General features: G+C 32.0%; 1 protein-coding gene across 3 annotated transcripts in view; it reads left to right on the top strand.

The window, feature by feature from the left end:
• LOC124536302 (aquaporin AQPAe.a-like) overlaps window positions 1-8,896 on the top strand; it is a 75,954-nt gene extending 67,058 nt beyond the window's left edge. For all 3 annotated transcript variants that reach the window (XM_047112823.1, XM_047112839.1, XM_047112831.1), the window contains 5 exons: window positions 1,462-1,605; window positions 3,282-3,353; window positions 3,589-3,726; window positions 4,695-4,775; window positions 8,052-8,896. In XM_047112823.1, the coding sequence (XP_046968779.1) occupies window positions 1,462-1,605; window positions 3,282-3,353; window positions 3,589-3,726; window positions 4,695-4,775; window positions 8,052-8,156 (540 nt within the window). In that variant the 3' untranslated portion in view covers window positions 8,157-8,896. The remainder of the gene's footprint in view (window positions 1-1,461; window positions 1,606-3,281; window positions 3,354-3,588; window positions 3,727-4,694; window positions 4,776-8,051) is intronic.
• The last annotated feature ends 3,928 nt before the right edge of the window (window positions 8,897-12,824 follow it).

The following is a 12,824-nucleotide window of genomic DNA, read 5'->3' on the forward strand; positions in this document are numbered from 1 at the left end:
TAGATTTCTAGACTTTAACAATTCGAGTAAAATTGAACACTAAGGGCGTCTATGCCCTTTATATAAGTTCGTGACTACCAAAATAAACAAACCGTAAAGGTTGCTTACTTTCAAGAGTCATATGCATATGTATCTATTTTTTTTAATTATCATTCCTTGTGGTTCAGTACCTATGGTGTAGCTTTTCTATCGTTTTGATTAACGTTATGTTTTAATCTTAAACAATCTATGTCGGTAAAATTTAAATTTTAGGTTAACATATGAATACGCAATTAAATAAGAATAATATTATATTAAAAGTTTGACTATAATATTATTACTTTGTATTGACTGTACCTACATTATGTGATTTGAAAAAACCTGGGCCAGAGTACCTTTTTCTTCGATGAGATTTTTTGAAGCTTATTTCACCAGGCGCAATGCGGATTGGTAGATATCCATGTAGCAGAATTTTCATTGAAATGAAACACGTGCAGGTTTCCCAATTATTTTTTCCTACACCGAGCACGAGATTAGTTATAAACCCAAATTAAGTACATCGAATTTCAGTGTTGCTGGCATTGTTCTAGTTAGTAATATTTGTACTTAAAGAAAGACAGAATCTCTTTTATTTATAATAGATAAATGATTGATTATAAAATATGCACATACTATAAATACATGTTGCAACAGCTTACAATATTCGATAACAATCAAACTTGGCTGCACCATTACGGATTCAATACACGAGCAATCATATATATATGTGAACTCGTAACTGACAGGACATTTAATCGGTTCTGAGAGCTGGTTAAATGTCGATGTAGTGATTTATGACGGTTTTATAAGATAACGATTAACAATTGACTCAATATTTAAATTAAAACCTATAGAAATGTTAAACGATATTATAATCGACCAATTATTAAAGCATTTAAATAAATATAAATGGGCACTGATGATGTTTTCTTAGTCTCATTCATACGATTATAAATACATCATAATCTAAACAATATTATATATTTTTTGCATCTTTAGTTTGTTATGCTTACCAATATTAAAAGGACACAAATAATTATCAGGTATATTACGAACATAGGTGACAAATTAATTTATTCGTAAATACTATCTAAAAAACAATAACCCACCCGTTTTAATGCTTCTGATTTTTACTATTAATTCGTTTTTTTAACGTTTCCTTAGGTTGGCTTCGCTTATGAATTTGGAGATCTATTTTTTATTTAATCACTTTAAAAAATGAGGTTCTCATTTCGCTGATTTTTAATTTTGGATTATTCTTTGCTATAAAATGCATTTTTTTCATCTTAAAATGTTTGTAATGGCTTCGAATTAGAAACACAGACCTCTGTATCCCTGTTAGCTCGTAGCATCGTTCGAACGTTTTCGTCTTTCAGATCGCATTTATGAAAGATATCTTAATAGCTTGTAATCACGTCTAATTTAAATTTTCTCTTGTTCCAGGGTATAGGACACGTGTCTGGTGGGCACATCAATCCGGCAGTGACACTCGGCCTGTTCGCAGCGGGCGACATCAAACTGTTGAAAGCGTTATTCTACATCGTAGTGCAATGTCTCGGGGCGACGGCCGGAGCTGCATTCATCAGGGTAAGAATTTAATTTAAAACATACAGATTCATCATATACTGGTTACACATGGTTTAGATATTTTTGAGATTTGTTTTGTTGATTTTTGTATATTTTTAAGAAAGCGTTATTATACAAAGTTATATTTAATTGCACACACTGAAAATAAACGTATAGATTTGTATTTTTATGATTAAAAACCGTGCATGTGCAATAATAGAAAAAAATACAAAATAATAGCTAAAGTACTTTAAATTTACGATTCAAGACGCGATTGTTACAGTTATAGCGTTTTTATTATAATTTTTTGGAGAAGGCAATTATGAATTACCTTTCCGAATACAGTCAAAAGCGCTCGTCGACATTCTAATCTCCTTCTAAAGCATCATAATCGTGTATTAAAGTGAAAAAGTGCTGCTCGCCGTGACACTGATGGTCTCAGAATAAAGAAACGTCGGTAACGGCCTTCGCTAGCTTATCGTTAACAAAAAAATCCGCGTGAGAAAAAATATACCTGATGTATTCATATTAAGATGGACTTAAGGCGATCTATTTTTTTTTTCCTTTGCAATATTTCGATTAATCAAATTTATGATAGCAGAATAAATTATGTACAAATTAATTGATCGAAAAGTGACAAACGAAATTTAAATTGAATTGTAGCTTTTAAGCGGCTTAATTATTTTTATTATTTATTCACAGCACTCTAGCGACTAGCATAACTGATTGTTTGAATGAATACTGCAAGAATACATACATGTGTTATATTTCCGCACAAATAATTGGGCAACATAAATTAATAATAATTTTCTTCGCTGTTTTCTAGACCCCTTTGAGAGTGGCCACTCTGATTAGAATCGCTTAGGAATACAAAATTACAACAGCAAGACTTAAAACACAATCAAATATCATACCTAAAGGAATTGCAAATATCAAAATTAAATCCACATTTAATATACACTCATAAATAGGCAAAGATGAAACTCAAACTGAAGTTCAATAATTGGTCTCTGCTTGTTAAGCTATAAATAACACCGAGCTTTATTAATTTCGATAATAATTTGAATATAATACACAAAGAATGTTTTTAACAATTATGTAGCATGATTTTCCTCAAATTTATAAGTCATCACGCCTTACTATATAAATATGAAACCGATGAAAAAAAATTGATGGACAGCAAGCAATTAAGACGATCGTTATGCCTTCATATCGATTACACAGCTTTAATTGCGACGAATTTTGTAATTACCTGAAAAAAAAACCTTACCGATATACGTATTAATAATAAATGCTTGTATGTAAAATGTAATGTTTAAATACATTTAATCATTTAACAGTACTGAAAGGTATTTTAATTTTCAATGTTTCGATTGCGCCGTTTCATTAATTATTGTCAAGATGCAATTAATATTTGCAATATCAGCCCGACCTCGCGTCAATGTTTAAGATGCGACATTTTACTCGCAAAGAGCAAGTAAAGACCATCAACTTAATAGATCACGACTCGTATTAAATATAATTTATCTCATTTATTACGAAGAATTAACTTATGCTCAAATTAACTGTGTACAATATGCTTAGGCGGTGCATTCATGTACACATATATAAAAACACTAGATGTAACACAATGATATAACGATGAACTAAAATAAATAAATAATATACTATAATGTTTTTTTTTTATTTTGTCACAGTTGGCTGTTCCAGAAGATAGAGTTATGTCTTTCGGAATGACTCTACCCGGAACGAACGTCACTGACGCACAGGTAATATAAATTATGTATAAAATTTCACTTTTATTTTAAATCTTTAAGACCTTAGATCTTCGAACGTTTTAATCTTAATTGAAATTAAAGTCTAATTAAATTAAAAAATTACATTTAGCAACATGAAAATTTTAAAGATATTACTAAAGTTTTAAATACCATTTATATTTACTATATGGTATTGTACTTCTTTCTTTTTAGTCTATGTCATGCCTTACTTACTTTTTGTGTCCAGGCTCTACTTATAGAAGCTCTGATAACCTTCGTACTGGTGCTTGTGGTGCACGGCGTGTGCGACGCGCGCCGCAACGACCTCAAAGGATCCGCGCCTCTTGCTATTGGACTCAGCATCACCGCCTGCCATGCTGCTTGCGTGAGTTAAAGCACATATATCATATCTATATTCTTGAATACTATGGGATTTAAAAAAAGTTATATCAGAAACAACAACAACAACAGCCTGTAAATTCCCATTGCTGGGCTAAAGGCCTCCTATCCCTTTGAGGAGAAGGTTTGGAACATATTCCACCACGGTGTTCCGATGCGGGTTGGTGGACTTGGTGGAATACACATGGCAGAACTTCTATGAAATTTGTCACATGCAGTTTTCCTCACGATGTTTTCCTTCACCGCCGAGCACGAGATTAATTATAAAGACAAATTAAGCACATGAATCAGCGGTGCTTGCCTGGGTTTGAACCCGCATTCATCGGTTAAGATGCACGCGTTCTAACCACTGGGCCATCTCAACTCATATCAGAAAAGTAGACTAAATATGATAGCTGATAATAAGTCGCTGACACCGCGCAAATGTACCACCTTAAGCAATATTAACCATTCCTTTGTCTGTCAATACGAAACCTCAAAAAGCTATCAATATAATAAATGTCTCATTAAGAGAAGTTGTGAGCTTAATATATACTTAAATGTTATTAATATTTAAATTATAAAATATCCGATTGCTTAATAGCTCAGATACAGATAACTCCTTGTTTTAATTATTGTTATAGATTATGCTCTAGGCAGGTCGGCAATGAAATGGTTCACATGATGGTAAGCGATCACCACAGTCCATAGACATTGTTGCCGTAGGAAAATTTTAACCGTTTCGTACATAACCAATACGACATCTTTGCGAATTGAGATGTTATGTTACATTCCCTTGTGCCTGTAGTTTGAGTCACTTATCAGAACAGAACATAAACTACTAAATAATACCTACTAAACATTGCTGCTTGCCGATAGAATATATGATGAGTGGATGTACTTAGGAGACGAACTTACACGAACCCCTACTACCAATTGTTCTATGTAATTACCAATGCGTGTTTTATTCAACAGATACCTTTCTCCGGCTCCAGCATGAACCCAGCGCGTTCATTCGGCCCCGCTCTCGTCATGGGCAACTGGACTTCTCACTGGGTATGTATTTTACACAAAGACAAAAAATATATACAGAAATAATCTCTGATTTATATTTGTATATCAATTTCTTAGAAAAACTTTGACTAAATTATAATTTACATTTGAATAACCTGAATTAGGCTGTATGCAAATTAGCCGCAGGCTATTTATAGGACACACACACAAACACAATTGTCTTACACAAACACGTCTTCAAATTGAATAACTAATTACGACAACACTGAAAGTATGACGTTGTTTACAATTTGTATCATTACTTAACTGATCATTGGCTTCAGCTTTCCGAATGAATACTAATTGTGACTGTAAGTGTTAGCCTCGGTAGTCTGTTAGCCTGCCAATCATTGCCATTATTAATAATGCAATTATTGAAGCCTTTAGAATATTTAGCAAGGACTAAACTGCGAAACTCACAGATGTTTATCAGATATATATTGGAATCATTCAATTACAGAATAAAAATTATAATGACACAAATTGAACGCAGCGTTAAACATTGAGTGGTGTTCACACCGGTTTTCATGGGTACGCCACTCCGAGGTCCCGGGTTCGATTCCCAGCCGAGTCAATGTAAATAATCATTAGTTTTCTATGTTGTCTTGGGTCTGGGTGTTTGTGGTACCGTCGTTACTTCTGATTACCATAACACAAGTGCTTTAGCTATTTACATTGGGTTCAGAATAACGTATGTGATGTTGTCTCATACATTTTAAGATACTCACAAAGAAGCTACTTTTAAAAGGAAACGTAAAAGCTTATAGAACAGCGATTACTACGCTTGTTAAGCCTTTCACTCGTTTCCGCTCATTTATGTAAGTAGTAAAGAAAGCGCAGTTAACCGTTGCTCTTAATATATCTGTATTCCCGACACAGTTATCAGTTGCTTAGATTAAAACAAGTTTTTTTTTTAAATTAAATACATAAAAGGTTTTATAGTAATATTTTATCTTTTTATAGTGGATCCGTTATGTACTGTATCTGTGTAATTTAAAATCATTACGTAAGGTTCTCATTTTAAATATATTTACGGTAGAACTTTGTTTCGCGTTCCATACTTTTGGAGCTTTAATTTAATTTACCGTATTAGTTACGTTACTGAATTCTATATTGATTTTTAATAAAATATCTGAATAAAAAAATATTTGTTAATTAATTGTTGCCAGTTTATTGACCAATTAATACAAATTGTATTTATAAAACCGTAGATACATTTATAACAATGCTGCCGGTTCCGGCGTATTCAGAAGAGTCTTAAAATTCCCGTCAAAGATTTTTTTTTTAAATGTTACCCGCTTCAAAAATCGTAGTGAAAGCATTCATCATCTTTAATTAAATCAAATTATCTTCACGCACTATTATTGTGTGTGAAGCCGTGGATCAAATTTACATGAATTACACGTATCATTGTTGATACATGTTACATCTGATATAAAAGTTAGTATATGAAAGCCCAGTTGCATCGTGAGAGGTCTAGCTAATCCTGTTACTGACCATCACTTTCACTGCATCACGTGAAACAAACGACCACATTATGTTGATATCTATGTACAAACTGTGTTTCCGATGAACACACATGACATCATAAAACATCTTATGTAATGTGTAATCTCCTTACCTTTCTCCGGTAGAATATTCCGCGTTCTAATAAATAATTAGCTTCGAATTAATGATTAGCTAACTATCAAATGTATGGTAGCCATAATCTCACAACAACAACAGCCTGTAAATTCCCACTGGGCTAAAGGCCTCCTCTCCCATTGAGGAGAAAGTTTAGAACATATTCCACCACGCTGTTCCAATGCGGGTTGGTGGAATACACATGTGGCAGAATTTCTATGAAATTTGTCACATGCAGGTTTCCTCACGATGATTTCCTTCACCGCTGAGCACGAGATGAATTATAAAGACAAATTAAGCACATGAATCAGCGGTGCTTGCCTGGGTTTGTACCCGCACTCATCGGTTAAGATGCACGCGTTCTAACCACTGGGCTATCTCGACTCAATCGTATAATCTCACACGTTGTGCTATAGAGGTGAAACCTTTTTAATGATATTTAATAGTATTAATGCTATAGATTGGCATATTGCGTAAATAATACATTTATACGCATAAAATTGTAGAAATTAAATATTTTATAAAATAATTGGTCAATAACTGACTTTAATGAGGCGCATATCGAATAAAATAAATTGATGTCTTAACACTTTTATTTATATTCTACGATTAATAGATAGTTTTAGAACTTGAAACGGCTAATCAAATATTAAGAAAATTAATACGCAATATCTAGTATAGTTATTACTTAATAAAGATTCCATACAAAGGCATATTATTTGTTTTTATAATACCTATATATTATAGTTGCGGCATCAGAATTTCAAAATTAATTAGACAATTTAAAATATATATTGCAAATTGCAACGATAAGTATTTGCGGTTTTTAATTCAAAAGATAATTTCCTTTTGCGTTTATTACAAAAGAATTAAACACATAAATTTATTTAATTTCATAAATCACCATAAGATTTCAATAAAATGTTACTTGCATAGAATAAAGTAACAGCCAGTATACCACTGTTGGGCAAAGACCTGCTTTCCTGTACCCTTATGGCTGTGTAAAATGTAAATACCACCACAGTGTAAATTAGTGCAAGGTCAGGAATTTTCCACAAAATAAATATTTGTATAAAGCGTTAGATGTTAACAAATATATTGATAGATGTGTGTTAGTTTATCCCATTAAGTTTAGTTTGTTAGCAAATAATTTTAAAGGTCAAATTTGTTAGCGTCCATGTATGTTACCAATTATTGTCCACGGAAATTAAATATTTGGCGTCGCTCTATAAAATAGGTTACACACACTTAAGTTTTTTATGTATTCATTAGACTAGGTTTTCTTCTTAATCCCTTTGGCGACAATACACATATTGCGTACAAGGAAAGGCGTAATTACATTTTCTTAGCTTATTCAGTGTCCAAGAATAAAAATTTCACGAATTATCGTATTACGATTGATATAGTATTAAGTAACTTTTTTGTATAAATTTAATGCTTTCAAACATTTTAATGATATTATATGAATCAGTACTTTAATTTCTTAAGTAAATGATAAAAAGATCACTTTAAAATTAACTAATCTCTATTTCTTCTAGTAACGATTTTAATTTCCAATATATTGCTATTAAAATATTTTAGTAAGTCAGGAATTTAAGGGATTTCACATTTCCCGGAGATTTAATTATATGTACTAATTTTTTGTTTTTGTTTCAGGTATATTGGGTGGGTCCTATCGTCGGGGGTGTGATCGCAGGCTTCATTTACAAATACGTCCTACGTATCGGCAAGGCAGGCGACAGCGGTTCATACGATTTATAAGTTATATGCGCACGCGCATCCACACTTTGTGCCTTAGCTATCTCTCGCGTAAAACATGCACTACGGTAGCGAACTTTTTTTCATATAATTTATTGTATTAAAATAAATTATCAATAACAAAAAAGATCTGATAAAGCTACAATCATTATATAAACACACAATATCAATTTATTTATATAAACTCTTGATATTATTTGGGGAATTTATGCGAGAGATTTCTACTTTATAAGCTCATTAATAGAAACTTTTTGAATACACTGTTATATATAATCATAGTATCAAGTCATGTGTTATTGATGAGCTTATATTTTCTTTACTTTCTATATTAATAATAATTCCAAAGTCAATATTGAAACGAAATGTCGAAATTTATAATTATATTTGAATGGTGAATATTTTGGTGCAAGTACAAGGAAATATTGTTTAACGATTTTGTTTAAACAGTATCAGTTTAATTTCATACATATTCCTAAATATATTTAGCGCCTCTTATTCTCCGTTAACACAAATACAATACAAAGACTTCAACGGTCGTATATAAGATAAATTATATTATTTAGATTTATATAAGATAGGGATTACAAAAGTATTAAGTCTATTTATGTGAATATTTAAGTTAAGTATAATACAACGTGTTTGTATTCGAACGTCTGTGGTTTGTGACGTGAGGACAATATGTCATATGTCAGACATCACTCACTAAATGTTATTTGCGAAATATATACTATGCCTGAAATGTATTTTCATTTTCTTTCCTAAACCCATTTTAGTGTGTTATTTTTAATATTATTTATTATTAGAATTTGAGGTTATGTCACAAAAAAGGAGAAGGTTTTATTTATTATATTTTTATAATTTTTATAGGACTATTTTTATAGGATTTTGATAATGTTTGATACACCTGCGAAGAAGATATATATAGTTCTCAAGTGTGTTCTAAATACAGTTGCACTCTACTCCTTCTCATATTGAAGATGGGCTTTACGTACTTTCCAAGTTGTGCAAACATTGACACGTAAACTCAATAACTCCATTGCCTTAGGGGTCAAACACCAAACAGAAGGGTCAGGTTCTAGAAGCTTATAAGCTAGCCACTAGACATATGTTATACTTATATAATATAACGAGATAAGTTTTCGTTGTCGATGTTTTAATGTGTGCAAAAAATAAAAGGGAAATTACTGTCATATAAAAAATAATAGTAATGGTTTTGCTCCTTCCGAAATATAAAATCCATTGAATACAAAAAATCTAAAGGCTTTAGTCATGACGATGGAAAAATGTCTACTTTCGTGGGAACAGGAACGAGCTGGGATCATTAGTGCAACGCCACATGCGTTGACACAACTACCCCCGTTATAAGTCAGAGACAATTTCAAGGACAAGAAGGAAACGCTGAAGAAATAAGGCTTTGAAAATGTCGTTTCCATTAATTAGCCTTGTACTATAAAGCTTTTAATATTAAGACATGTTGTGAGAACAAAATGTTATCTTTTACTAATACGTCCTATTAATGCCACCTCTGATGACATGACTGATTCATATTTTACGCCAGATAATCAAATTTGCTATTAAACTCTAAGCATCACTTACCTATCACAATTTTAATGTTGATTAACTACTGAATTTCTTTCCTGATCTACTCGGAAAAAATAATATTCAACAATAACAAATTGAATATTCAACTAGGCTCATAAAAGCATTATGAGCCTAGTTGAATATAAAGAATATTTAGATTTTTGATTTAAATTAAAAAAAATAGCTACATATGACAACGAATAATGCAATGTACGGTATAACATTCAACCCACATAATATTAACCTAAATATTTAAGTCCATAATTAATGCGAGTCTCATTTACAAGTGTAATCGTGTTTGATTGCATTAGGTTCAATGAACTGTCTCTATTATTTTGTGTCAATGTAGACTAAAGTCCGTAGTCTGTACGCAACTGCCTACTATTGTACTAAACTATTTCTCAAAGTTCACTCATGTAATGTTCTCGGCATTTAATTTAATCTGATATCTTAGGAACGCATGGGTATAAACAATTATTATTATCAAGAATGTATATTTATTCAGAAATCATTAACTACGTAGTATCAGTTTGCGCTATTGTGTCCGTAGGTATATCTGCTCGCTATGATGTTTTATTAACGTATGTATTGCATTTTTTATGTTATTGATTGCAACATTTCCGATGAAACCTATTAGTGATTATGCTAGTAATTTTTTTTTACATAGTTATATGAGACACTATATTTTTTTCCAATAAAGCGTATTTCAAAAAATATACAATTCAGGGCTTTGCTACCACTTAAGAGCTTTTTGTTTGTAAAACTACGATATATAAAAAAATTATTATTATATTATTTTTGTTATTTTTAAATTACTATATTGTTTTAATTTTTGCGCAATCTACACACCAAAAAATAGGCTACCGTAGGGAAGTGGATCTTGGTCTTATAATTCTTCTGACCAAGAAAATAAATATGATGTTAGTTAGTATGTTATTAGTTATGTATTAAATAAATATTGCTTTTAATTATTCAAATTGGGATAAGGTGTTATTTATTCATTGCTTTAAACTTATGTATGTAATCATATAGATTAATTGTATTATAAACATAAACAATAAATACATTGTATTGCAAAAACTTTTCTAAAACAATACCAGTCGTGGGCGAGTTTAGCGAGTAGGTTGTATGTCGCAAGGTCGCTGCATGTTTTAATTTTTTTAGCATACTCGTATTGATACATATGATATTAAAATACATAAATTAATTCTACGCATACGTTTTTTAAAACTTCTCATTAAAAGTATATATCTTATAAATAAAATATAAGTACCTACTTATTTATATTTCGTAAAGTTAAATTGAATACCTAATAATTTTTACTTTAAATTAATTATTAAATATTAATTTAAGTTAATAATCCGTAGTGGAACTTTGATTAGGGGTTCTTCGTACACCAGCGAAGGCTCTGCCCCAAAACTTAAAAGATTTATTAGTCTGTATTTATCCCTGTAAATATTTTATGTAGATTGACCCTTATCAACGCGTGCAGCGCCGGCGTTGGTAGTTAGTGCTTAATAAAACTCAAGCGCTCATAAACCAAAATGTCTTAATGTCAGAATATAACTTCATTATCAAGAACTAGTATCAAACACAATTACCTAGACCTAATTCATTTTATTTAATATAAGAATAGCTATCGGCTATTATCTCTCATCACGACGTCTCACAATCTTCACTGGATATATTGTGCAAGAGTCGTGAGTCCCGCGCTCTAATCACCCGTGACATATCACTCGCGCCTGCGCAATACCGATCCTATTAAAAATGTGTCGTTCTCATGTCAAGGTCAGTTTCCTCGGCAAGCATTGTGTACGCCAAGCAAAGTGGGATGACGATTGTAATGTTCTTCTTACATATTAAAAGAGTAATTCAAGGTTACGATGTCATCCAAATAGAGAGACGTGAAGTGGCACTTGTGTTTGAGAAGTAATTCTAAGATAGAGTTACGACAAGCAATCTTTGAAAGGGTTTTTGTAATACTTATACTTTTTTTAACTAGTTAATAAGTCATATCAAAATCTAACCTATTCAAATAGGCTATTACTAAGACTTTTCAATCGACGATTTACAGATTTGAATTAAAGGGTAACACCGGTTTGGATTTTAGATTCTATGGAGAAGAACCAGCAAACAACTCAATAGTTTCCAATATTTGAAATACCAAAGTTATGTCAGTTAAATAGGATAATATTTTATAAAATTATTCTTTCAGAAAGTTTTAGATCAGGTCCAAGCTTTTGTCACCAATTTGATCTGGTGTTTAAATAATATGCTTTATTTATTAATGTTTTTTTAAACAAACGGCTATAATTTGTGAATCGACAAAGCTAAAAATAATTGCAGAATTTTACTATCGAAGCTAATGCCGCGCCCTAAGATGTTATTGACTTTGCGGTGTCGGTATCTAAGCGTTGTAAGCCTTGCCTCCCTTCATATCATTATGAACTCAAGAAGTAATCAACATCTCTTTACAATGATTATCACTGATTCTATCACTGTATTGTGAATATAAATAGAGTTATCGGTAAAAATATTATAACGCAACTATAGTGTAATTTCAGTAGTCCGGGATGGCCAAAATAATATTATGTGTTCCGTTTGACGTCTGAAGTCCATTATGAGAGAGTACATTGTACTTGTTCCGCCGCTAGCCGCCAGATGTCTCCGTTTTCCCTCCAAAAATGACTGCTCAGTGGCGCCCTCAACTTTCTTAGCGATGTTTCGTTCCACAAGCCGCCATATTTTTTCGTCATTGTTGCGTTGTTCTTCGAACCGCGTGCTAAAGCTGCTTATCGAAATTTGTCTATAAAATTATTTTGAACTTTTGAGAAGTGAAGTAAAAAGTTCTGTTTTCGTTTTTCCTATTTCGTGGTCGTGATTATTATGGAAACTAACGACCAAGAAAACGTGTCTGCAAATTCGCAAAAGCGTCGTCTTAGCTCGATTTCGGATTCTCGCGCCGGTATCGTTAACGATACAATGTCGGAAGGTGCTCTGGGCACCACGCGTTTGACTGTTCGTTCTAGACGTTCATCGAGCCCTAGTGACAGTGATAGTGACAAAAGTGTTGTGAGTAAGGAGTCACAG

Source organism: Vanessa cardui, chromosome 2, assembly GCF_905220365.1.
Source record: "Vanessa cardui chromosome 2, ilVanCard2.1, whole genome shotgun sequence".
In the NCBI taxonomy this organism is placed as follows: domain Eukaryota; kingdom Metazoa; phylum Arthropoda; class Insecta; order Lepidoptera; family Nymphalidae; genus Vanessa; species Vanessa cardui.